General features: G+C 41.3%; 1 protein-coding gene across 2 annotated transcripts in view; it reads left to right on the forward strand.

Moving 5' to 3' along the window:
* Positions 1 to 27,778, forward strand: part of dock1 (dedicator of cytokinesis 1) — a 164,736-nt gene that overhangs the window by 96,716 nt on the left and 40,242 nt on the right. For both annotated transcript variants that reach the window (XM_046377496.1, XM_046377497.1), the window contains exons 28-29: positions 12,559 to 12,660; positions 14,082 to 14,176. In XM_046377496.1, coding sequence (XP_046233452.1) covers positions 12,559 to 12,660; positions 14,082 to 14,176 — 197 coding nt within the window. The remainder of the gene's footprint in view (positions 1 to 12,558; positions 12,661 to 14,081; positions 14,177 to 27,778) is intronic.

A 27,778-nucleotide genomic window follows, 5' to 3' on the forward strand; every position in this document is an offset into this window, starting at 1 on the left:
TAGACATATGGGTACAAGGAGTACTTTTTCCCTTCACTGCAGAAAACTCCTGCCTTTTGTTCTTCCGCCTCTGGGCCTGTCGGAGCCCCAGCTGACTGGGCCCCTGCTGAAAAGCAGTGGGGGAACACATGCTTTACACACACATACACCAGCACACACTGACAACAACACCCAGGTGGGATCAGGTGCAAAGTCTCTTCTTCTGTATGCAACAGACGTACAAAGTCACTCACACGCCTTCTCCTTTTCAGCAGCAGACGCACACCGTTCACCTCAGCTGCGTGGCGTTGCTGTTGTGCTCCCGGGGAGTGAAAAAAAATCAGACTCTTAATGAATAATCCTATTAGCACATGAAAGGTAACATCTGGCTTGTTCCAAAAGCAGTCATTCTTTTATATGAGAGCAATTTGTTTTCTGGATGAATGGGTACCCCTCCCAGCGAGCAGGGCCATGGGAGGCGAATGCCCACTTCGCCACTCGTTTGGAAAGCCTGCACTCTCCTCCTCCCCCCCTCCTTCTTGTTTTGGGAGGCAAAGTCTTGCAAAGGGTGTGGAATAAAAAAAGTTTTCAAAAATGCTGTTTGTGCAACCGTCTCTGAGATTTGTCCCTGTTGAGTGCCCATGTCTGCTATAACCTTGTTTTCCCCTCTTCCGTCTTCATGTCACCTCTGCATTTGGTAGTGAATGTGTGCGGAGGCATCATGCACACACCCCTAAACAGTCGATCGCCCTCTTCCTTCTCTCCAGTGCGTTATTGGGTGAGGTGCAGACTGATATCGCTCATACTCTAAAAATAAAGATTAGCTTTGAGGCCCATTCTCTTGGTCTGTCGTGTCCAGTCCTCACAGAGTCGGCACGAAGGTTAAAGGAGGATGAGCAGTGATGGATGAAGGGCTACATGTTGTTTCTTTTATTTTGCTTGACATCCTACTTTCATGCCTACCCTGTAATCTTGTATAATTGTAATTACATTGTATGAATTAGTCTGTGATGGCAGACATATACTTTTTATGTCACTCTAACATGATGCCCTTCACTGGTAAAAGAAAAAGAAATCAATATCCTCTCCTGCCACACTCTTATAATATCTCTTTTTGTCTCTGTGTCTGTCTTCATCTTTTTCCCCCCTCAGTCCTCCTCTAAGTGTCTGTGGAAAGTGAAATAGAGCAGAGGGGAGATTGTATCAGAGCACTGATGTGAGATAGGGTTGAAGGGGAGACAGAGAGCGATGGCAGGAGGGTTTGTAGGGACGAGTGGGAGTGACATGCGTTTTGTGTGGCGACTGAAGGGCAGCGGAGATGTGAGGATTCTAGACAACCCATGCGCTCTCTCGCTCACTCCCTCTCTCTCTCTCTCTTTCTCTCCTCCTCACACGCACACACACACACACACACACACACCGCACACATCGCACACATATAAGCCCATGCTCCAATAATCTGTAAGGAGATAGTGACTTCACGCAGTCTATTAATCTAGATTAGTCCTTAGTTGGGGTCCTTCATCAGATGCAGCCAAGTGTCTAATGCCCATCTCTTGTTATTTATTCCTCTGTGCTGCAAGCATGCCTGCTTTCAATATACTGCTGCCTCCATACCAATAGCTTCATGCCACAATTCTGCAATTTTCTTTTGGTTTGGATGTCGGTGTGTTTTATGTAATGCTCACTCAGCTGCAAAACTGAGAGGAAATGCAGCATCATGCAAGCCCTTCATACGCAAGCACTGTTTTAGCTGTGTATGTGAAGCCAGTCGGGTTAAATCTGGATCAAAATCCTCTCGGAAAACAGAAAAACTGACCCACCAGATACTATAAAGCTGGCAGTGGCAGGCAATTTTTGCCCCGATATTTGCCTGACACATACACATTTTACATGTTTAAAGTTTTCGAAACTGACTGAATCATCCCTTAAACTCAGCACCAGCACATTCCACAACCGCTGCATAATTGCTTCTCCCCAGCAGAGGCATCTAAGCATTAAATCAATCTGAGATTTACCTCCTTTCATCTGCCACACGTATTTGTTATTTGATCAGCTGACAGGGAAAAGCTTAAGTAAAAACATTCCCTGTGGCTTATCCTGGGCTCAGTCCCACAGAGCGAGCAGATCCCTTGGATTTCCCCCTTAAGAGGTTATTTGAGCTGACTTCCCCCCCTTGCAGATGCAGACTGAAAGGTGAAATAGAGGAGAGGACAAGAGCGACTCACCTCAGACTGTGATTTACTGACGTAAAGGATGCGATAGCCTAGATCCCTGGTTGTGCCCATGCATGCCCGTTTCCTTGGTGGATTAGAGGCGAGCTGGAAGAGGGGGCTATGCCATGGCAGAAGTTAAGAGGACAGGCAGGCGGCGGCACACAGCCAGAGCAGCAACGGCAGTAGTTGAAGTAGTTGTTGCACATCGGCGTTCTCTGATTCAGTGGCGTGAGGTTCCTCTAAGCCCCAGTCAGAGTCAACACTCCCCCTCTCTTTTCCTCCTCTCCACCCGCTCTCCTCTGTTTCCCCTTTTCTTTCTCCGCACAGCTTCGGCAGCGGCTCTCACTCACACATGCACACACACACACACGCGCAGGCTCACACAGACACACACACACACACACACACACACACGCACACACTCACACTCACCCACACGTACAGTGGCTGAACTCCGGACGCCTCAGCTACAGAGCCCACGCAGGCAGAATATCCCCATCGTGCCGCTGCAGTTCTCCTCTCTGGCTCCTTCTCCTCTTTTCTGCGTGTGTGCATCTGAGTGTGTGTGTGTGCGTGTAAGTGTGTGTGTGCGTAGAGAAAGAGAAACGGACAGAGAGAGAGACCGAGAGAGGGAGATTAAGCAAGAGGGGGAGGGAGCATGGGAGAGAGAAAGCAGAGGGAGGAGGGAAGGTTGCAGTGGAGAAAGTACAGCTCTGGTTTTGGTTACATCTGGCAGGTTCATGCACCATTCCTTCGTCTCATCGTCAGTTGAAGCACTTCTGTCAGTGACCTCACTTCCACTGAGACCATATGCACATCCACACTTGCTGTACTTTCTTTGTCAGAAGCAGAAGAATTAAATGCCAGCTGTGAATAGATCCATTCAGACTGCACTACTCCGCCGACGTGCGAGTGTTCACTTCGAGAAAGACACGGACGGATGCGTTCATGAGACCCAGCAGCCTGCATGCACACCTGAGTCTTGGTTGTTGCCTGGCGTCTCCACGGTGAATTCTCAACCTTTTGAGTTTCATTCCAAGTCCATTTGTCTTCTGTCATTTCAATTTCCCTGAGTTTTCACAGCTCTTTTCCTTGCGTGAGACGAAGATCACACACACACGCACACGCACACACCCCAATTCCTTGTTTGCCTGATCTCCCCGTAGCCTTTCATCCATCTGTCATGGACTAGTAAGTAGTTAACTCTGTTTGTGCAGGAGACAACTTGTTTTTCATCTGCCGCTGTGCATTTTCCTCTTAGAACCGTTTAGAATTGTGGTGTAATGTTCAGTCAACAAAAATAGGAAGAAAGACAAGAGGGAACAGCACTCCTGGTGAAATCGTGATCATGTAAAAGTGGAGCTCTAAATGCCTGGCTGGATGGAGTCGTGGCTCACCTTCACTCTCTCACAGGGAAACCCCTCGTTTCTGCCTCAGGTACCAGGATAATGAGCTGCAGCTCTCCAGACAGCAGCTGCTGCTGCTGCTGCTGTGTGTGCATGTTTGTCTATATGTTTGTGTCAGTATTTGAGATTTTGTTTTATTTAGACCTCATGATCGGTGAAACAGCAGATGAGCAAAAAACAGGAATTTTAGGTGGAAATTCATTCATCAAATTCCAGCCCTTGTAAAGATGTCAGAATGAAGAAGAGAAATGCAGGTATTTAAGTACAAAACATTACAAGTATATGTGGAAATCAACTTCAGTTAACTTAACTGGCCATCTTTCTTCAGATTAGTACTAAGATGGAACCATAATACATTCACTTTTCTTTAATAAAAGCAAGCTGATAATGTCTTAGCTCATTCTGAGCTGTACTGTTTTTAATATGACACTTCTAATAATTACATCTTTCTGATGACACTCTGTTGTTATTGATTCTCATTAGATGTATTCCCCTGTCAATACTAAATTGTTATCATTCTGTGTTACTGGATTGCTTTGTTTTTTTATTCAAATCTTTTCTTTTCATCCTGTTTGCTTTTATGAGCTCCTTACTGGTTAATAATTTTGTTATTTAGCATTTATGGATTATGCACAATATTTTATTTTCAACTGATACCGTTAACGTGACCAATAATTACACATTTTTGTGTTTTCAGTGTTTTTGTTTTTTAAGTCAATAACATTTAGTTCATGGATACCTTAGAGAGAAGCTGACAACACCAGATACAGAAGTCAGAAGAGATAAAAATGATATGCTTAAAGGAATGCTCGAGAGCGCTGCCAGAAGGACAGCTGCTCCAGCTGTGAATGAAAGTCCTAAAATAATAATGTTTTGAGAACTGAAGGGTGAGACGTGACCGAATTAGAGCTGAGAGTCAGGTTCACTTCACGCTTAAATCCATTATACCTCCTTCACTTGTTTATCACTCTCTCCCAGCTCTGTTGCTCGAGCCCTTTTGTGACACGTGTGAATAACAGAAAGTTTTGTTATTCTTTGTTCATCCCCCTCGCCTCATCTCGCGTCTCTGCAACGTGACATAAAATACCCCCGCTTCTCGACTGACTGACTGACTGACTGACTGACTCTGCCTTCAAGGTGCTGAACGCTGCACTCATACTCATAACACGGTTTTATGAGACTGGCTTCTTGTTTTGGAGTGACAGTAACACAGCTGTTTCGCGGCCTTGCTATTAATCTGCAGGGCAACAACTGGCTGCAGGTTTGACACAGGTGAAAGCAGAACGGTGTTTGTAAAGATTTAACCTTGGACTGTCTCTATGCTTTGCAAGTGTTTTTACATGTGAACCCAGGGTTAATGGTATTTGTTTAATGGCTAGAACCCCTTTGGGAGGTGATGTGTAATGTATGTGAGGTTGCAATAGACTTTACTGTTTTCTTTTATTGGAAATTGCTCAGTGTTCTGCTTGTGTAAGCAAACTGCTTCTCAGATGGATAAACCGGTGGCAGTGCACAAGTCACTGGAGTGACTCTCATATTGATTTCATTACCTCAAAGCCAAGCCCTCAGGGGACCATTTGTTGTGTCCTTGTCCCCTGCACATATGGTATACACAGTGCTGTGGTCAAAAGAAGGGCTAGATCCAGTCCTCAAGCACTCAAAATATCTCTACTGTCACTATCAAATACAGAGAAAAGGGCAAACAAATCTGACAAAAATGAAATATTGCAAACAGAAAAGTCAACAGATCTTTGTTGAGCCGGAGCAGACTTGAAACAAGACTTTAAACAAACAAAACTACCTCTTCTGTTGTAGACAATTTTTGATTTTATGTTGAAAAATGGTCTGAAATTTGCGGGTTCTGTGACTTCAGTTTCCACAGCACAGGAATGTTCTCGTCTTTCTTAGTGCATACTGCTGACACGCTCATGTCATAGTGCTAATTGGTGTGAAATGTGTTGACAATACCCAACAGAGAAGCATAGTCTTTTCCTTATATTTTTCCCCTCTCTGGTCTAGATGTTCTTTAACTGTCTTTACTTTGTGGAAAGGATACCTGAAAACAGATAGGATTCCCCTTCCCCACAATTGTTACAATAAATGATATGAACTGTCCTTACACTACACTACTATACGCTTCTATACTATATTAAAAACACATGCAGCTTGCATGCATTTTAGTCGCCTCACTGCTGCCACTCCAGTCTGTCCTCAGAGATCCCGAGTGCATCCATCCACACACAGTACTTTTGAGTTGAGTGTCATATCTGTACTGAACTGAATTACTGGATAGTGAAGAGAGCTGTCAGTTTGTTGTAGCTTAGATCTCTCTGCAATCATGAAAGAGAAAAGGTGTGTGTTTCCATGTGTGTGTGTGTGTATTTCTGCTGACAGGCTGGTATGATGTGGCTACTGTGCAGCAGCACTGCCCCAGCAAGTCTGCGAGTGAGAAGCGAGGCTGAAAATGTGCCTAGCAGATAGGTTAGCAAGAGTCCGTCCCCGTATGCTGCAGTCTTTTGGTCTTTTCATCAAACGTGTGTTCAAAGCTTGCTTTAAGTCTGTCCAAGAAAAGCATCAACAGTGAGAAGCAGCTTAAAACAAAGTCAGTGCAAGCATGCTTGTCAAAATTTGATCTTTTTACGTTGATAGAAATAAAACCTTAGGGAACCTGCACTTTGTTTTGAGCAGGTTTGGTATTGCCAACTCTATTCCCTCTTTGAGAAATGTCAAACATGGTCGGATTTTTTCTGGCTGTGCCTCAGGCCCAGTGACCGCCAGGAAGGAATTCAAAGTGTAGATCGGCTCTAACCGCAGTATTTAAAGCTAGTTTTGACCTTTTGTAACAAATAGTCTCAGCTATTTGGACATGTAAACACATTATTGACCTGCACGATCCCCCTAATGCTCCACACTGACCTGGGCAATGGTCAGTAACATCTGCTCCATGTCCAGTGAAAGATGTATGCTTGACAGTGGACACACAGAGGTTTCTGGGTAGCTCAGTGTAGCTTCCTGTATAAATTAAGGTGTCTGTTCAAGGAAGTATTATGCTTTGATATATTAGAGTGTGAAAGTGCTTCCTCAAGCTTGTCTAAGTCAGATGCTGTCTGAACGAATGGCATAAAGGGTCACTTTCATGGCTGGCTGCCCAGGTTTTTCGTGGTTATTATTTATCCTTATGTATTCTGAAGTGTTTATCCGGGCGTCACAATGCATTACGCCAAATCGGCCAAAGAAGAGAATGAAGTGTGAATGGTTTCAGCTGGCCTTGAACAGGTCCTCAACTTGTTTCCTTTGGCTGACCTGCCTTGCCTGCCACCTTGTTGGCCTGATGCTGGAGCCAAGTGGGCTCTCTGTTGAATCCCTCAGTGGTGGCCAAGTGCCTTGCATGTGTCAGCTCTGCGTCCCTTTGACAGGTCAGGGTGAAACGTGTTCAAGTGATGCTGCCTTTGCAGTCTCTGTTCTTTGCCTGCCCTTTTTGTATGTGTGTGTGTGTAATAGTTTTGTTTAGAGAAAAAGGAGGTAGACGAATGGGTTTCAGGCGCAGAAGTGGTATGTGATTATTATATTATATATTATATTATTATTATATAGTTATATCATGATAAATACTTTGTATATTGAGATTCAAAGGAATTTTAACATTAAATTGTGTTGTTTTCCAAGTGAATGAAGATAAGTTATTTAAGTTTTTAGTTTAAAGCTTTTATGCATGTGAATTGTGTACATTCCTTTCACCAGATTTATACCTAATTTAGCTTGAATTTTCCATACTATGACTATGAAGTGTTGAATACGCCATTTTATAAGTTGAGCTTAAGGTTATAAATTGACTGGTATAAAAGAACAGGACTGTGTATTTTGCAACTCATCCTTGAATATTTTGAATATTTTAAAGGTGGTAAATCCATAGCTAGTTTCTTTCTTTTTCCTTCTATCGGGGACTGTTGATGGCATTTCAGCTCAGAATATCATGTCACTTGACATTTTTCAATCTCATCCCCAACGATGCTATAAGCTTTCTCTAGAGTGAGAGGCAAATTGAAGAGAATACAAGCTGAGATCTTATTGAGATCTTTTTGCTCGCTGGCGGCTGCCTCTGCCATCAAAGCCCATTGTCCATGCTCTCTCTCTCTCTCTCTCTCTCTCTCTCTCTCTCTCTCTCTCTCTCTCTCTCTCTCTCTTTTCTCATGTGGTCTTTGCAGTGAAAGCCTCCATTTAGTAGTGTGTATCACTTGTGTTTGCTTAGAAGGAGTGTCTTCAGCCTTCCTCGGATTAAATGGCATAGTGGCCATGTGAGGTTTTCTCTGTGCTTGTGTAATTTCCGTAGTAATGAGCCAGCAAATTCATATTTCATCAGGCCTGAAGCTAATTGAGAGGAAGAAGGAGTCATTTTGGTCCCTGTTGGTCACCCCCCCACCCCCATCCCTCTTCGCGCCCTCCCATCCTCATTTTTCTCTCTTTTCCTGTGTCAGTTTTCTCTCCTCCAGAGACAGGTTGAGGCTCAGTCTACATCTCTCTGGAGACCAACGTGCCAATTCCCCACTGACTTAATTAAAGGCTTAAAACAATGCACTGTTTATAAGGCAACCCTTCAATGCTAGAACAAACGTCAATTTTATTTTCCTTTTCTGCTGTTAGGTGCTAAAGTGAGATAAATTATCAGAAAGATACGAGCTAGAGAGCAGCGTATGATGGATCTGCCCTCTAATCACCGCTATTTCATTTCCGCTAAGATTCTGCCTCATTTGCCCTCAAACATAAGATGGATACGGAGGCGCCGCTTTCAGGAATCTGCCTCTGATTCTGGACGCTGTGATAGATATCAGTAGTAAACTTCCATTTCCTGTTTATCTTGAGAAATTGTTTTTGTAGGTAACTGCTTGAGATTGATGACAGCTCAATTGGTGGCCGTTAAATGATTGACTTCCGTAAGCATTTCTGTGTCGTCCTCCAGGTGCTCCATCATCTCCAGTGGAAACTTAGTGATCGATCTCAATGTTTTTTTCCCCCAGCAGGCAGAAAAGGAGGGTTTTGTTGTACCTGGGTGGTGTGTACATGCCTCCAGCATGTGTAATAGTAATTATTTGGCCATGAACATCAGTAGAAAATACGCTAGAGAATAACTTTGTTCTTACTGTCTTACTATAGAGCCACAAGTGATTAGGATCTAAGCACCTAAAGAAGCTGTTTCTCCATTAATCATCCGTCCAGAAATTTTGTCACTACCATACAGTGATCATTAGAGCTTAACAGAGATGTTAGGTTTATTTTTTTTATCCTTGTTGGTTTCTTTTTGATGAATATCTACAGAGTGTCATATTCTCATCACTGATGAAGAAACTCCTTTGATATTAGTGATTTAATTCAAATGAATTCAGCTTTCAAGTCGGAGTAAAACCAAGTCATGAGCTGCAGGATGCATCACGCAGTCAAACTTAACTTAACCTTGTACTCTGTCAATTTCTTGTGTCTTTTTTTTTGTTTTGTTTCATTTTGGTTTGTAGTTGTTATTGTTATACAGACAGCTGAAGGAGTATTTTCTGGTTCTCCCTCTCGTTCTGCAGCTCCTCAGTCTGTCACATGTTTCGCCCTCGCCAAAATCAGAATTGATAGGCCCGCTTACAACTTGTGAGGTAGAGACTTGTTTTTTCCCTTCGACGAACCCTTTGTTTCTTTGCCCGCTTTAATTTGATTTCCCTCTGTCCTTTGTCTCTCCTTGAAAGATGAAATAAGTTTGTTGTCACGGTAACAGCACCAGGGTTATCCCAGTGAAAAAAAAAAAGTAGAGAGATGAGCCACAATGAGAGGACAGGCTGGCCTTTTTAGTTCATCTGGTTGGCTCCAGATGCCGCTGGTGGCTCTGATAGACCTGTGGAGTCAGCTGCATGACAGCGAAGGCCATCACGCCTATCAAACCTATCACACCCTGCTAGTTTGAACCCAACACAACACAGAGCCGGAGACATCAGAGGACTTTTCCGTGGGCCATCATGCACCACATCTCTATTTCTTGCATTAGCCGTTAACAGCTGGTGTGGCATGTGTTCTTGTTCCGCATTTAGATCTTAGTTTTTGCACAGGCAAAGGTCTGAATCCCTTTTCTGGTAAAGATTCTGTATATCTTCTCTGTAACTCCAGCTTGTTACACCAGTGTCTTCTTTAATTCACTTCTGGAGACTTATTTATGCCAATTATATATCATTTTTTGTTTTGTTGTGTTTTTTTTCCCAGTTGTCTAATACTGAGTTACATTGTAATTCACTCTTGATGATGCATGCAAATCTTATGGTTTTTGATCATCCTTTGCTTTAAGTGTTATTCCACTTTTATTCCTTGTACCTGCCTTTTCACTCTTACCTTTTATTACTGGGGTTTATGCTTTGGTTGTAAAGCACTTTTAAACATGGACGTGGATAAACGCTATACAAATAAATTTTATTATTATTATCTTCCTCTGTTAAAACACATCAAGGCACAAATATGGTAGCAGGATCCCTCACCTGTATTTAATTTGCCATTAGGATTTGCCAGCGGATCCTCCTCCCTCTTGCAGCAATTTGCTTAGAAGCTTAAGATTCATTCATGACCAACATTTCGCAGCAATAAAATCAATAGCGGCATTGGTGTGTGTATTCCTGTGCTGTCGGCAGTCTTGATTGAACATTGGGAGTGAGCTTAAGTGGCTTATGCTACTGTATGCAACACTAGAGCCTTATGGCAAGTCCCACACCGAGGCTTACAGCATGTAAAGTTTGCTCTGAAGGCTCTTTATCTTGGGGATTCATTCACAGCTGAAGAGATAGAAAGAATGAATGAACATGGGATACCCTCCAGCTCATCCAGCCTCTCTAGTCTGCGTGGTGAGTAGCTGCATCAGCCGCCAGTTACTTCTTAAGACCGCTGCCCGCTTTGAAGCCCCTGCTCCTTTTTATTAATAAAGTGACTGCCAAATGTGAGGAGAATTGCATCAGGCAGTGTCCGAACCCTCACGCAGGCTACACCCATTCGGCTTAGCCTCTTTTAATGTTGCTTTTGCCCATCACGCCAATGCCAGTAACGTACCTTTAACTCAGCACCAGGTGATTAAGTAACAACATCCTTTGTTGTCCAGTTAAGAGCGAAAGTAGCTGCAGAAATATGAGAGAACCTGCTCTTTACACACCCAGTACACGCTTGGCTCTTTGGTACTTTCTGATCAAGCTCTGTCTAAATTTGTTCTTCATCGTTAAGGCTGAAGAAGTGAGGCTAACTGAGGCTTACATGCCCTCACAGATGAAAGAATCTTGCCCTGTGCACTTTAGAAAAACATTTCCATATTAATATAACATGAGTCACACTGGTTTTTGTGAAGCATTGCTGAGAGGGAAGTGAAGCAGTCATCCTAACAACGAAAAGGGAAAGAAACATGAAGAAACATTTTGGGTAGTTTTTTTTGCATGATTATTATATCATTGGTACTGATGTGGTTGTCGTACGTATTAATAATAATTATGATTATAATATATTATATAATAATAATTAATTAAATATTTGTCTGTAAAGATTTTGCACTGCTGAAAAGTAAGCAAACAATAACAGCAAGAATGCACAAAAAAATGGAGCTGAGCGAGGTTGGGTGAGGTAAGAGTGTGTGTGTGTGTGTGAGTTTGTGTGTGTGTATCCAGCATCGTTTCAGCTCTGCTGTGCTTTGGTGGGTCAGGCCTAATTACAGCTCAAGGAGAGGTTCTCCAGCGAAACAGAAAGCCTTGTGAGGATTAACTACCATGAAGCAGCAGAGTTATATCCCTCGCATGAGGGCTGCGCTAACAGAGTCCTCACATTGCCAGGGTAGTCCCTGTCCAGATTAAAGTCTCAACCTGGACTTTGTTCAGGTCATTAGTTACGGGATCATACTCACTTTTGGAAAATGTGTTGAAATTTTTGTAGTCAGTTAAAAATGTGTTAAACCAAAGTTGTTTTGTTTGTCTGTCTTTGTGTGAAGACAGTTGCTTTCAGTCAAAGATTGAAATAAATTATTTTTTTTTAAAAGTCTTCAAGAGAGGTGTGTCAGCTTCGAAATATCAGTTTCTTCTAGGTCATTGCTTTTGTCAGTTAAAGATGTGTGTTATGAGTCACCTCGTGATGCTTGTGAACATGTATTAATCAGCATGTGCATCCATGCATTCTGTGACAATTTTAATTACTTTTTCTTATCTTTGGTGCATTTTCATTGATTAGCTAGTTGAGATAAAGCTGTCTGGGAGTATTTCAATAATATGCTTTTTTTATTCAGGAGTATTCATGCAAATTCTGTAACTAGTTTAATAAGAGCCTAATGGATAAACTTGCAGCATTATCTCTTTGCCAGCTTTGTCTTCTGCTTTTCTTTTTTTCCCGTATGAGTCTCTTGGTAGCTGATTATCTTGATTGTACAAATCTCTTGCTCAGTTCACCTTCTCCTGTGAATTTCTCACATAACAGTCAACCTCGAGCAGTACGAATCCTGTCCCATCACAAAGAATAATCAAGAGGGGCCCTCCCAAAGTATTTCCACTTCCTCAGCCAGGTCTTTTCTGCAGTAATTCTCTGCCTTCATTCAGACCTGATGGTAGCCTTTCACCACCCAGCTTAGGACACATTTGAATTCTATTATCTGCTCTATGCAGCACATGTACTCTGTAACCAGAGCCAGAATGGTGCGATACAAAGTAAAGACAGCACTTAAGGGACCTCACAGGCTTTATAATCGGTATAGACAAAGAGGTGGGGAGTGGAGGGCAATAGGTTAATGAGATCAGCCACTGAGTGAGGGCGCCTACCTTTCCAAACCTGAGAGGCCAGGCTTGCATCAGTACTCAGATCCAGTCAGCTCAGCTAGTCAGTATCCATCAAAATCACAGGCACAGAGGCAGTCTATCCTCAGCCTTCAATTTGAACTTGATTGTGTATTGAATGCGCCTCTTTGTCTTCTCCAGGGAAGCTTCGTGGCCAGCATGACTGCCACACTGAGGCAGATGGACGACTATCATTATGCTCATCTGATCAGCACCTTTGGCAAGATAAGGAGTGATGTGGTGGTGAGTACACCTTATCAGTGTGTCCGTGTCTGCTAGATGAGATACTTCAGGCTACATTATCATGCAGGGCCATAGTTCAGTGTCATCTTGCTCTTTCTTTTCTAGAAATCAAAAGTTGGATTAGGTATGTGAGGAAAATGTTTTTTCTCCACAGTAAAGTATGAGGTTGAACTTCTTGCCCTGGGCCCACTACATGCACAGCATGCTCTTGATGATAGTAAATCCTCAGGGAAGCAGATCACTCGTTGTAGCCAACAAGTTGTGGAGGAGGGATAAATCTCATTGATGTTATGGATTTCCACTCTGAGTAATTCCTCCCACAAAGCGGTATTTCTCTAGTATCTGCTGCCAGATTAGCATTATGTTACTCTACTCTGACAGGTGCAAAAGTCCTACTGTTTATTTTTACCCCAACAAACTGCTTTTGAGCTTCACAGGAAGGACAACAATGTGATTTATATTACAAGTAAAGCTTTACAGTCTCAGTAGACAGAGATTCTAGACTACATACTACTTTTGTTTGACATTAAATGAATGAATGCCTCAGTAAAAAATTTACAGAATTAGCAAGACTGTTATTTTATTGTGCTTGATTGGGCTTGTGTATGTTGCTAAGCAGTATTCATACATAAGAACTCTCTGACCTTCATGATTCTACATGGGCCTTGTTTTAGGCTGCCTGTCTAGTTCCCAGAGCAGGATAAACAATCACAGTGATGAAGCTGGATCTTTCCACAGATTTATTGTTCCTGAAGCTGGCGTGGGCCATATCCACAGATCAGAACAGGCTGCAGCCCAAAGGACTTAGTTGTTTTGCAGCTGTTCTCAAAACAGGCCACCACAAAGCACAGAGATTTACCCACAAGTGAAACATCGACTGCCAGAAATAGATTAGCATGCATATTTATGTTTTAGGTATTTAGCTGCTACTGATGTCAAGAGGAAGCTATTGTGAGTGTGACACAAGTATATTTAAAAAAAGAAGGAGAAACATTAGAAAAGTGTTGACAACTTTGTCGTCATGACAGCATGTAAAGTTGAAGTCGGGTTGCTGTAGAGAAAGCAGAGCTGAGTATCTTTTAATTTAAGTGAACCTCATTATCAAATTGTCGTGTATGCACAAACAGCTGGTAATTATCTGTCAGGTTTGTTACCTAAATATCACACGAACAGTTTCCCTGTGAGAAGTCAGATAGCTGTAATCTCATCGTACTGCAAAGTGTGAGCTTTAAGAACACACTGGAGGTCTCAAGTGCCACCTGAAAAAGGGCAATTTCTGAGTCACCTTGACCTTAAAAACTAATCTGAAAGCTCTTTCTGCCTGAAAGCCACAAACTCCTAACGGTTCATTTCATTTTGCTCTTATCTTGGAGGTGGGAAGAATAACAGTTTTCCTTTTGAAAACTTTCTCTCTTTTACAGGATTTCCTAATGGAAACATTTATCATGTTTAAAGATCTCATTGGGAAAAACGTCTACCCCTCAGACTGGATCATAATGAACATGATGCAAAATAAGTAAGTGCAACACTGCCGGACACACATGCACACACTCAGACACGCACATAAAGCATGCTGCTTTAAAGGACCTGCACTGTTGTTGCTAAGGAACAGCAGTCAGAAGTGGGTAAGGGTATTTTCTAATGTTTTTCTCTCCATGCAAATATCAGCACACGGCCTCAGCAGTGTTGCAATCAGATGAGCAGTCAGCGCAGCCGCAAACAATCACATGAATTATAGATGCTGGTGTATGCTGCCTGCTAATCTCCAAACTTAGTCTCAGCATCTCCTTACTTTGTTTCTTGTTGTGCTGCAGCCGCCTTCTGTTTTATTAATGTGAACCTTGCCTCATTCCATTTTTGTTGAAAATATAGAAAGACACGAAATCTGCTTTGCAGTTAAGGAGTGTAGCGCGGTGCTCTTTTTGTGCACTTGTCAGAAGGAAGTTAGAGCTAGAAAAGTATTTGAAGGCTTTTTTGTTTGATTTTTGTTTTATGCTTCACTGTGCATCTTTTAAGGAGGGACACGTACCACCATGTGTTGTAGCGGTCAATTATGCAGTGGCACAGCAACAGCTGTCAGATAAAAACCTTAAGTTAGTTTTTTGATAACTAAAAAAAAAAGGAAAATTCTTTTTCCCCAACAGCATCCATGCATTATTGAAACTGCTCGATGTGTTTTGAACGCCAAAGATCCACGGTCACAGGGATATTTACATATCAGTTAAAATAGTCTTCCATGGATTTAGTATTGCATCCCTACAGCATCATCAGACTCACAAGTTCACAGTTACACTACATAGACAAATGTATTGGGACACCCGCGTACCCAGCTGTATTTCAGGGGTTGGCCCCTTACTTCTAGTGATGGGAAATCCTAATACTTTAGCATACCAGGACATTTTCAACCCTGTGGCAACAGCCTGGGGAAGACCCTCAGGTCAACTGCACTCCAGCGGTCAAAGAAAGGTCCACAAAGACATGGTCTGATGGGTCCAATGCAGAAGAACCCAACTGACCCTCAGTCCTGACCTCAACCCCAATGGCAAAATTTCACATAAAGGTTTAACGGAACAAATTGATGAAGTGATGACATTTTATATCCAAAAGGTCAACTTCAGTCTGACATCATAAAGTTTTTATTATTCAGCACCATAACTCAGGAAGAAAAAGGGAGATTTTATCCATATTTCATATTGAACTGGTGACACTAATCTTGGGTGCCCAACTTGAAACTATGCTTATGGTATCGGTTTTCTGTGTTGCCAGGTTGAAGGCATGAGTGAAACATCCAGGTCTGCTAGTACTTGAACAACGTAAAGCAGCTTTTCACATTGGACCAGAGCACCTAGAGATGCATGTCTGTTTGAGCCCAGCCTCACAGTAGCTATTTACAGCAAGTGCAGAGCTGCTTACAAAGACAGGCCCCAGCTGACTGTGAGCAGTTTTACTGCCTGCCTACTCAATCCAAAACGACTCAACATCATCAACAGCTAGGATATTTGACTAGATATTGTATTGTTACTCAGTTTTGGTTCAGTTGCTTTCATCAGTCCATTTGATTGCTACAAGCCAGATTCCTTTTGGAATTCATGCTGTTCTCCCTAAAAACATCATGAGCCACCTGGGTCATAACGCAGGAGACATCGGTATAGCTTGGCAATGATGCTCCCCTCAGGTGTGCAAATCACATCTGGTCTGCTGTAGACTGTGTTAGAGAATAAAAACATGCAGTCCTCGACCTTCCTCAGCCGCACACACAGCACATCAACAATGCATGCTCCCACATGTTTGCGCTGGCCTAACAAGCTCTTTCAAACACTCCATACTCACTGTGATGCTGTACTTTCTCGAGCCACTTTAGGGGTGTGATGAGCATCACTGTGCTCCCAGCGGGTCATTCTCACATGATGTTTTGTGGCATATGAACTGCTTTATTTTTGACTCCCAGGCTAGAGGCCAATGTGACATTCCCCATGACTCAGCAGAATCTTCTGCAATTGAACCTTTTGTCTTGCGCTTATTTGTGACAGCCTTTAGATATATTCTGAGCTCCAGTCAGTGCAATCAGTCACTTGCTTGTGTTAAATCATTGTTAAACTCAACGAAAAATAAGACTGTCAAAGTATGACTCATCTCACGGCCTTTATACCTGAACCCGTTTGAGTGTTGCAGATGTGTACTTTGCACTGAATTAGCAAAAGCCTTCCATTTGTCGCCATCCATCATAGTGTGTTTGATCGGTTGTTTTTTGCTCCCCACAATGAGAACCCAAGATGACACGTTCATTCGTCCCATGAGAGAGCTATAAATGTTTTGCATTAACAGTCTAAGAACAGTTTCTATGCTCGTGCGTCATGCTCTTTTGCTATGCACTCTTTGATTGCCAGAGCACTGGGGACTGAACAAAGTCACAGCAGTCTCTGGAAACTTAAATGTGTGAGAGCTCAGAGGATGTAGCATTAAACCAATCCATCCTTTCAAGTTCAATTACATGTACAAAGTTGTGTTGTCTTGTGTTTTCTGTGTTTTTCTGACATGAAAAATAACTAAGCAATATGTACCTTTAGCAAACTTGGTTTGGCTGACATGGCAACTCTGTTATGTATGATGGGGCTAGACCCAGCAGTGCTTTAAAAGTCGTCAGCAAGATCTTAAAATCCATTCTAAAGTGGACAAGCGGCGGCCAGTGGAGTGATGCAAGGATGTTATGTCGTCTGTTAAAACCAGTGAGAAGCCTAGCTGCTGCGTTCTGAACTGGCTGGATGTGTGAAAGGGAGTTGTGGGAGATGCCAGACAGCAGTTGTTGAAGTTAGTGTTACGGTGTGTTTTTCTCTTTTGCTTGTTTGTTGAAAACAGCTGAGTGTTTTCAGAGTTGAGTGACATTTCTCTATAGGTTCATCACTATAAGCGGCATACTCATTTTTTCACTGGTGAGTAGACCTTTAAATAATTCCATGTTGCTGGTTTTTGTCATTTGCTTTAACTCAGTTGCCACATAATCAAATTTAAAATCCGTTTTTAAAATACGTGAGGCGTATTTGAATGTCCCTCAGCACTTCCTCACAGTGTCTTTTTCCTGGGCAATCCACACATGCCACATTCAGCACACAGATAGCCACCCACGGCACCAGCAGACAGTTCTTTCATGTCCGCACATTATGATAGCACCACTAATGAGATGGGCATCAGCGGTAGCAGCAGTCGTTTCCTCCCACTCCTTCTTCTCCACCCATTGCCTCTTACTTCTTCCAGGTTGTAAACGGATTTATGGGCTCTAATTGCCCCTGGGACAGTAGCATTGGGCTGGTTAGCTGCTGACTGTCATTTCCCCCATGCCAACTGGTCACGGCTTAATAGTGACAGCTAATTGGCACTGGAGATGGACTCACACTTGTTCTCCAAAATGACTGGGGAACAAGTTTTCTCACAAATGTCAGGTTAGCTAAGAAATTGATTATGTGTCCCCTAACAGAGAAATCTATTGTTTGGTGCGTGTAACATTTGGCATTTTAGCCATCTTTGTTGCAGACAATGGAATGAAACAAGATTTGTTGCAAAAATTAAGTATCAAACTCTTCATCCTTTCTTACATGAGATGTGCTGAATCACTGCTTAGCGCAATCATCTTCATCAATCTGAACAAAGGTCATTGGATTTTTTTTTTCTAGTCACAAGGGGAAGCTTTTGAACAGCTGTTGACTGGCTAACAAAATTTGTTATGTGATCAACTGTAATTCATGATATTTAACAAACTGATGAAAGGCTGAGTCTTTTTCCAGCCAGTCTAAATGCTGTTTACTAAATTGAAAGGGTTCAAATCTAGTTTTGAACTTTATTATCACAACAATATGTGGAGTTAAACAGCTGTTTTCTTGTGGTCACTTCAGTCTTTGACATGCAAGAGAATAAATAAGACTTTGTCACCCCTCACAGGCTTACTGGGACACGTGATCGAGCTCTTAACATATTAGATTAGAGTTACATCAGATGACCTTCTCTTAATCAGTTCATTTCCCCAAGTGACGCCAAAAAGTTCCTTGCAAAGCTGTTAATTATGTAAGAATAGTAGATAGAGAGATGAAGGATGGCTCACAGAGAGCTCAGTATGTCAGATGTAGAGATGAAAGCCCAGATGAGCTGAAGAGGCAGCTCTTTCACTTGATAACCCATGCCACCAGTCCCTCACAGACTCATTAGGACACGGTTTCTGAAGCTGGATGGCGGTCGTTTGGAGTTGTCTCCATGACTAATCCAGGATCTGGAGGGAAGGTCTGCAATGAAGGAGGGAAGGAGAGAGTGAAAAGACTGTCAATGATGTTGTGATCCTGTACAAGCCACCACCCATCAAGATTAAAAAAAAAAGGTGACTGTGGGATTTTTTGGCTTTCTGATTTGACGTACTCTCTGTCAAAGAGAGTCACTCGCTGGGCTGTTCTGTTGAAAGGATGCTAGTTAGAAAAAAACTCACAACTACATTTGTGATTACTTTCAGACTAGTTTCATGGTCCTGTGGGTCTAAAAAAATTCTTCTTCAGATCCTTTCAAGTTCCATCATTTGACATCAAAAATATGTGTGTGTGTGTTCTTTGTTTTTTTGTTTATTATATATATATTTTCTGAAAAGCTGATATTTTTGAGATAGGAAGTTTACATCTAACGCTATTTTATGTACTTCTCCCAACCATCAGGTGCAACAAACAAAAAACGTAAACAAACAAAAAAAAAGCTTAAAAACAAATAAATTAAATTATTACAGTTTCCTTAAAATGTTAAAATTTAGTTTGTATCTTGTAAGGTGGTTGCAAGTTAAACCAAGCTCAATCTAACGCAGTCCTGTCATAAACCCTTTGTGAAGCACCACAAGCTTCAGCCTCTAAAATGATCACAGAGTTTAGTCAACACCTCTTTAATACAGTTTCAACAACAGTTGAACATTAATAGCCTTATTGATTTATTGCAGGACTTTTGTACTGCAGCATAACTTGGTATACCCAATGAGTTCATAACTACTTATGAAAAGGTTTATTATGAATTTCCACGTGAAATTAAAGAGGAACCGCAACATTGTGTAGCTGCATAGATGTTTTACAGTATGCATCCTAAATGATTTGTGCACACTAACTTTGGTGCACACAGCCAGTGCTTCTCACACCTCATTTGGTAGTGTGAACTGAAAAGAAAAGACTGACCTTTGCATGGCTTTCCCGCTGTGCTGCTTTGTTAGTATGGTGACAGTTGTCTGCTCCATTGTGTGCTGTTTGTGTCTGCATGTTGTGTAGTGGTAATTCTGCAGTAAAGAGATTAAAACACAGCTTTACAGAGGAACCACTAGATACTCCACTGCATCACCAGCTGCAGCTGGATGTACGCATACTTGTTTGCCAACATGCCAGTCTAGTTCAGATGTTTTAAGCTCTAGTCTCCATACGTACTCAAAGAGCTGATGTAAATCACACCACCTTCAGAGACTACTCAGTGTGTACCACTTGGGAGTTTGTGTTAATGTCTGTCTGTGTGTATGTGCTTGAGCCTTTGTCCAAGCAAGTAATATTATTTTGCCCATGCAGTACTTTTAAATAGTGCCCCCTGAAGAGTGATAACATCCAACGTGATTTCTCTCTACGCATCTTTGTCAAAGTCATTACCAAGACGCAGCAGGGCAGCTCGCTGTGCCACTTAGTGTGCTGTTGAATCTGTCGGCTGGACCTGCATTAGAGCCCACAGTGGAAGAATTCAGATCATTAAGTAAAAATAAAAATACCACAATGTAAAAATACTCTAATACTCCAACGATTGTGAAGGTCTGTAGTAGTGGAAAAAAGCTGAAGTATTTCTTTATCTAATGCAAAGAAGTGATAGTATAAAAGAATGTAAAATAGAAACTAAGTCCATATTTCTGGACCCTTACTTTTTATTTTCTTTTCCTGGAAGACAAGTGAAATGACATTTTTTTTCTTCAGCTATAACGTAAGGATCACTTGCTACACTGACACTGATGCTTCATTGGAGACCCAGTGAATATGCTGGAGCTCATTTCCCTCTTTCCTCCCTGAACATAACTGACATGTTTGTTCTACACTTGATCAATGCTTCTTGCACTTTGATACCCCAATTGCTTTTCTCTTTAGATCAACAGTGGGCCAGACCAAATGGCACCATTTCATGACTGCAAATCTGATGTGTATTAGATCTGGCATTCAGACCAGCAGTGATATACACTGCAAATAACACTGACTGAAAGGGTACCCAGGGAGGGAATGTCAGTTTGGTCATTACTGAAGACTCTATATAATCATCTCTAACACACTGATGGTATGAGGGCATATGAATTCATGCAAACACTTTCACTACATGAAACGGTATTAAGTTCATCATCAGAACCTTGTCAGACAGCGTGAACATCATCTTATCATTTTGTAAGCAAGAAGTCCATATGCTTTTGTTCTTCACTCTAGACTTCTACTGGCTTATCATTTGTGTTTAAAAGAAATCGTGAAAAAAGATAAAATGTTAAAAGTTTAGACTGTTAGAAAGTATTTTAATTGCTTTGCGATTCATCTGATAACTTTGAATATACCTCATTATCTCATCTGTGGCTCTACATGAACTTCGCCAACACACTGACTCCTGTGCAGAAAGTGGGAGTTTTCCTACTCCCTAATATTTGGAGTCCTGTCTAAATCAGGCTGTGTTGCCTCATTAGTAATCCGTTCACCTCTTCACAAACTTTTGGCCTGGATGAAAAGCAACCTCAGCTGTCATTGTTACATCTCAGATCTCTGTGTTTATAGGCCGGCAGTAGCTAGCGCTCTTCAGCTCTGATGCTGGCATCACAGTGCCTGGTGCTGCCAAGTCAAAGACTGCAGCTTTTTTTTCACGTTATTCAGATGGCAGACAGGCTTTCACTGGCCTGTGGGGTCAGTCAGAAATCATATCTTCCCACTGTCATTTTATAAATCCTCACTGACACATTATATGTGTGGTAACTGACAAACATCTGATCATCTGAAGTAACTTTTTACTTTTGCCTTCTATCATCAGTTTTTTTTTTATTTATGGAAAATGCAGCAAAAATCTTCTGAGAGATTTCTGGTTCTGTCAGTAACTTCAAAGAGATATCACTATTTTTATTCTCATCGAGTTCTCATTTTTAATCACTGACTGAATGTACTTAAATACAATCAATACCATACATAACCCTCAAATTTATCATGAGTAAAGAAAGCTATTAAGGCAAACCAGCATTTAATGTTTGCTCTCCAGGCTTTGACCATGCTAGGCTAACTGCTGGATGGCTTGCCATTAAATCTTGACTTTGGTGACCCCCTGACTTTTCCTGTAGTCCCACCAGCAGGTTAATATTTATGGTTTCATCCTGATCTGATGGATTTTAGACAGAATTTGGTACAGATATCCATGCAGCAGTTCAAAGTTTGAAATATTTCTACGTCTGCTTGACAGACTGGTGCCACCATCAGGTCAAAGTTTAAATTTGTCCAGTACTTTGCTTTTGACCAAATTGCTGCAAAATATTCTCACTATCCTCTTTTGCTCTGCGTTTAGTGCTAATTCGCAAACTTAACATCCTTCCAGCTAAACAAGACAACATAGTTAAACTTATAGCTGTTAAACATGACCGTGTTAGCATTGTCATTGTGAGCTTGAAAACATGCTAGCATAAGCATTTAGCCCCAAGCTATACTGTGTATTAACAACAGTAAAAGCCGTAATTCTCGTGTTTGTATGAACTGACAGTCTAACTTTATGGATGCTCAAACCACAGAAGAGATGAACAGGTTGTCTGTTTTGCATCGGGTTTATTACTGTTTGTGTGTGGCATTTCACCTTTTTGTTAGTACACAGGGTAATGCATCCTGACCATGTTATTTGCTGCAGGCCAAGCAAGTGTGTATTGTTCCAAGTTTCAAATGAATGCAGTGTTTTGAGTGGGTCAGCACATTCCGCCTTTCACCTCTTCAGATTTATTAATTAAAGCACTTTCAGTTTTAAGATATAAGACCGATTTTGTGTTTGGTGCAACGACTTCAGTTCTGTACCTTCGTCCAAGCTTGACTTAAGAGCTCTTCCTTGCTAAGTGGTTTAAATGTTAAAGTGAAGTGGGGAAGTGAGTGGTTCTTTTTCCCCTCAGTGTAAATGAAAAGGTCTAGCAGATGAGAGCAGTCCTTTGACTCACCCCAGTGATATATTTGAGTCATTAGAGCTTCCCTTAGCTTCCCTGGGGTGAGTTGCTCAGTATAAATTCTTACAACCCAGTTTATCTGAAAAGCCATGATAAACTTTAACAAGAGTCAGATGCATTTAGGTGTATTTAAGGTGCACATAATAATTAAAACTGTCACACTGTAGTGGGAATATGATTGAAAATATGCTGACAGACAACTGGATCTCATATTATATCAGGGATTTGAAATAAAGGTGATCTAATTAAATAAATTGGTCTGATAATGAAGGTTTTTGCCCTTGCCTTATCTCAGAGCACAGACAGACACCAGCTATTCAGCAACAGTATGCAAATAGATCGCGATCATTATCGGGGATGCTCTCTGAACTCAATTAGCAAGTATGAGCGGCTGATAACTTTTCATTAGCATATATGCTAGGTGTCTGTGGTGCAGATCACCAGACAGAGCTCAAGTTTGGTGCCACGACAGCAGGAAGTTAGCTGATTTAAAAAACATTTCAAAAAGCTGCAAAGAGCACAAAAAGCAGATTCTCTGTTGTCTGTGCTGAAATGTAAATGTACAGCACACCCATCAGTCAGCAGTAATGGGGTGATTTATCTGACACTGACAGTTTGATGGAGCATATTTATCATAATGATGCCATATGTATACAGTATCAAAATGGCTCTAATGTGTAGGAGGTGCTGTCTTGCTCTTGCACTGCTTAATTAGCAAGTTAAAGGATCTCCAACTTGTGTTTTTGTCTTTCTAAGCAGAAAATAGGAAAAGCCCGATGATTTCTGGAGATATTACAGCCAGCTTGATTTCCCTGCGGAGCTGCAGATGAAAAAAAAAAGGCAACAAGAGGGCAGGCTGTTTTTAGGAATTACACTCTTCTTGGACATCCTCAGAAATTCTTGATGTCTTAGCTAAAGGTGTAAGGCAAACACTAAATCCACTGGATGTGTCTTTTGATTACATTTCTAGTAGCAGTTTAAATTTCCCAGTCATTAACATTTCCCTTGTAGTTGTAATGAAGTTATAAAGAACTGGTTTGTCACTGTCTCTCCCTCTGTGTCTGAGCATCTTATTTTCCCTCTGCAGCATAATGTCTGGCCTTCACAGATGTTGCAAGGCAGTCAAGCATCTTCCCTCTGGCATTTGGCTTTGTTAATAATGCAAGCTTAAAAGAGCAGTGGGACCACAGACTGTATAATATGCAGTTAATGTTCACTTATGCAGACAGTCTTGATTCGCACTCATATCGCTGTGTCTGTGCAAAAGAATATTCCCTGAAATCAATATGGCGATTAATTATAAACTGCACAGTAATCTTTTTATGAATAATTCCTCTTGGAGCAATTCAAATAAAGACAGAGTAGAGCTTCTCTTAGTATATCACATTTATTTAAGGGCTACACTTTCAAATTTTCATGCTTTTAAGCCCATGTCAAAAAATACCTTCCAAAGTTTAAGAAATTAGCTCTGAATGCCTTTAATCTTCTTTGAAATGGCCTTTTTGGAGTGTCTTAGTCAGAGCCCACTGTGTGAGAGAGAGTATATTCTATTTTCATCCGCCTCATTAACTTTTTCACTTTAATTAATGGCAGGATGTGCTCACGGAGGAACTGTCCTGTCTGTTCGTTAAAGCCCATTATATGTCCGAGTTCAGGCAGACTGCAGGCTTCAAATAGGCGTTTTAGGTAATGGAGTTTACATTTTCTTGTGAACTGCAACATACGGAGGGAATAAGAGAGAGACACTGCATTGTTTAGGGAAAGCATCTCCCGTTAGCGTACATTTCAGTCATGTAGAGAGCACGGGAGATTTCCTCTGCCTGCATCATCAACCTGTGGTAGTGGGATCATGAAAGAGTGGTGCTACTAGGAAGGGAAATCCAGCAGAAATGGTTGATTACACCACACTTTTCCTGTTGTGATGATATTTAGCCAGAAGCTGTGAAAAATATTGATCTTGCATTCATCCTTGCCATGTAACCCAGCGGTGGGAGCTGTGTGATACCATAGTAATGTCTGTGAAGCTCACACGTATTGGTGATGAGACATGACTTTAGCTGGACGCATCACACATTTAAACTAGTCTCTGTCTGAAAGGAAGCTTTTCCTCGCCGCTGTCGCCAAGTGCCTGCTCCATGGGGGTTTTGTTTGTTCTCTTGTTTGTACCCAAAATTAAATTAAGGCGTTTGGTCTGCACACATCTAATTTGAAAGTGATATGACACAACTTTTGTTGAGATTTAGTGCTATGTGAATGAATTGAATTGTCAGTTTCATGTAATTGAATTTAGCTTAACTTGTACTAATACCACAGCCTAAACCTTTGACTAGTAATGCCTCATTACAATGTCCGAGCCTTTTACCACTGATTAGAGTTGGTATAATGGAGATTTAGGTTTTGCAGGTTAGCAGTTGTGCCTGTCATCCAGTTAGATGCATCATAAAGATAAGGCCCATCTTTTGTTTTTTATTGAGTTTTGTCTGAATTTCACCTCAATGTTTTTTTAAGGAGAAGATTGCATTAGGCTTTTCTGTCCACACGCACCTTAAAGTTGTGTTTCTCCCTGCAAGAAAAATCTAATCAATACATTTTTTTAAGGCTAGATAAAATATTTATACCTCAGAGTGTTTGTACCACAAAAGGTATTTTCACAGAGAGTATTGTTTTGTTTATTATAGAAATGTCTTTAATTTAATTTTATTGTTTGTGCACAATAGTTTTTTTTTTGTACCTGTAGCAACAGACAGTAGCAGTGAACTAAAGAGGAATGGTCTTCAAAACAAACACAGAATAGAAAAACATTGTAACTAATTAATACCAAAATGAGAAGCAGATTGTGGTTCTCAGCTAGCTGTAATAGCATCTCCATATTTATATATAAAATTTCAATTACACATTTTGAATAAATGCAGCCTTGAACACGGACCAGTATGTCCCCAAGTCGTTTTTCAGTAGCTTCCTGCTTTTTTTGTTTCTATTAATATTTTAGAGGAACAATAAATTTCCCCCTTCTTATGTTTTTGAAAATCCAAAACTGTAAATAATGAGCCCCACATATTGAGCAGTAATATTTCTTTTTCTCACCGGTGCAGTGGGTGGAAACACTTTTTAGCACTAGTCCAGTGTTAAGCATATCACCTATATTGACATGTTCACAGCTGCAGAAAATTGAGTGAGGTGTGCAGGGGGGAGTCTGCGCTCGTGCAGACAGGATGGTGGTAATAGGCTGTCTGAGGGCTTAGGACGTGGGAGGGGACGCGGGACGAGGGTATCCCACTCTGAGGCTGGAGAGCCAGAGAAATGGACTTCTAATAGCTTATCTAACAGTGTTAAATGACAGTTAACCTTTCCAGCTAATGATAAAGGTGACTCTTAATATGTAGCACACATACTCTCCAGATAGCATTTTGTCAGCAATGGAGATAAATGTGGGACATGAATATTGCATAGATTTAAAATACCCCAGATCCCACAGTATTGCCATCTGAACAGTGATGGTTGTTCTAATTCAGTGTCAGTTAGACAGGGCAGTGAGGGAAACCCCAGCTCTTGTCTTTACGTCTGTGAAATTTAGAGCTTCCTGTAAGCTCTGGTGACAAGAGGCCTTACTGAAACATAAAGCAAGAGACTGCAAGATGATGTGTGAGGACTTGCTGATCCTGACGGTGAGACCCAGTTCAAGGTAAGGGTTTAGAGAGAGCTGTGACAAAGGCTATGCAGCAGATGTCTGCTCATCTGCCAGTGTCAGTTACATGAGGGTTACATCTTCATGCAGCTTTATGGCCTACTCATGAAATCCTGACGCAGTCCTCTTAAGTGGCATAGCAACTGTTCTCACCTTGCCATTTTTCTGTCACACATCACATATCATTACATTGTCTGATGGATCATTTGTTGCAGTGGATAAGTAGATGTGTAGAAAATACTAACAACTGATGCAGGGACTGGTATTGAGGAACCAGAAGAATCTGGAGTGTTCCTTGGATGAAGTAAGTCAGGCCATTCAGCGAGCCCTGCTAGACACTTTTCTCCTAAGCACACAAAAAGGGCTTTTATTTTTTGGTCTTTGTGGGCAATTATTTACCATTTTCTGCTTACAAATATCTGACAAGTTCTGGATAGAGATTAGTGCACACATTGTTGTATGGCTGGTTCTGCCAGGGAATGAAGTTAAATAGCGAACGGGCCTCTGACTCTGTAAGTAGCAATCATAATTCCCCTCTAAAAGCCTCATGCCACTTAAGTTATTAACATTTAATTTTGCAACATCAGAGTGGATTAACCCATCAGACAGTATTCTCATTAAGGTCTACTCAACGCTTCTTTTTCGGAAATGCCTCCAGCCCTTCTGTACCGCAGTCTGTCTCAACCTGTGTTTCACCTCTGTTGGAAGCACATGTTTTTCATAAGGTCAAAGCTTCAGTCTGAAGGTACAAACCAGTAATGTTTCTCTGCTTGTCTGTCTACAGCTTTAACTAACTACATTTTGGTTTCCAACTAATGAGTTCATACTGAGCAGTTCTGAAGTGCACAATGTCAAAAAAAAAAAAAATTAAATAAGTTACTCCATCACCATCACCATATCACCGTTACTGCAATCTTCAATTTATCCATACAGGTTTTGCAGCCTGTCTGCACCTAAAGAAAAACATTTTGGTTTATGTATTCTCGTTCAGATCTCAGGGCACATTGTTAAGAAATAATGCCTGTACGTGGTCAGTGTAGATGAATTTTCTCTCATCAACTGGAACCATGAAAGGGCTTGCCCTCAAAAACTGCCTGCCCGCGGAAAGATTGTGAAAAGTAGTTTTTAGCTAAAAATGCTACAAAGCTGCTTTCTCTTTAACTGGGTTTAATCTTTTGAATTGGAATGAAATAAATGTAACAAAATAAAAAAAAAAAAATCACAAGCATAACCTGAACCTCTAACTCTTCAGCCAGTGTCCATGTCCACAAAGTGGTACACAACAGGTTAAATGTAAACTACATTCCCAGCCACCGCAGCTCTGCCTTTTTATCCATTAGTCAATTTATTATTATTCTTTATTTTTATATCTCAGAATTTTCTTATTTTCTCAAATGTACTTTTGTTTATTCTTCTGTTTACAGCCCTCCTATGACTCCATATAAAAATTTTTTAATTCAAATTTAAAGGTACTATATGCAAAATGTAAAATTTAACTATAACAACATTCGCTGCAGCACAAATTTATAGTATTGGTAACAGACTGTTAGCTATCCCGCCTGCTCCAGTCACTAATGAAAACAGACGTGTAACGTTGCTTATCCGTCAAACTAGCTCCAAGTCGAGTTGGAGCCCTTCAGCAGCTTAGAGCTCACATGCACTGAACATGCACCTGTGGCCAGCCTGGCTACCAAAACAAAGGACACATTACAACACATACACAGAAGGGGTCT

This window comes from Scatophagus argus, chromosome 21 (genome assembly GCF_020382885.2).
Source record: "Scatophagus argus isolate fScaArg1 chromosome 21, fScaArg1.pri, whole genome shotgun sequence".
Classification (NCBI taxonomy): domain Eukaryota; kingdom Metazoa; phylum Chordata; class Actinopteri; family Scatophagidae; genus Scatophagus; species Scatophagus argus.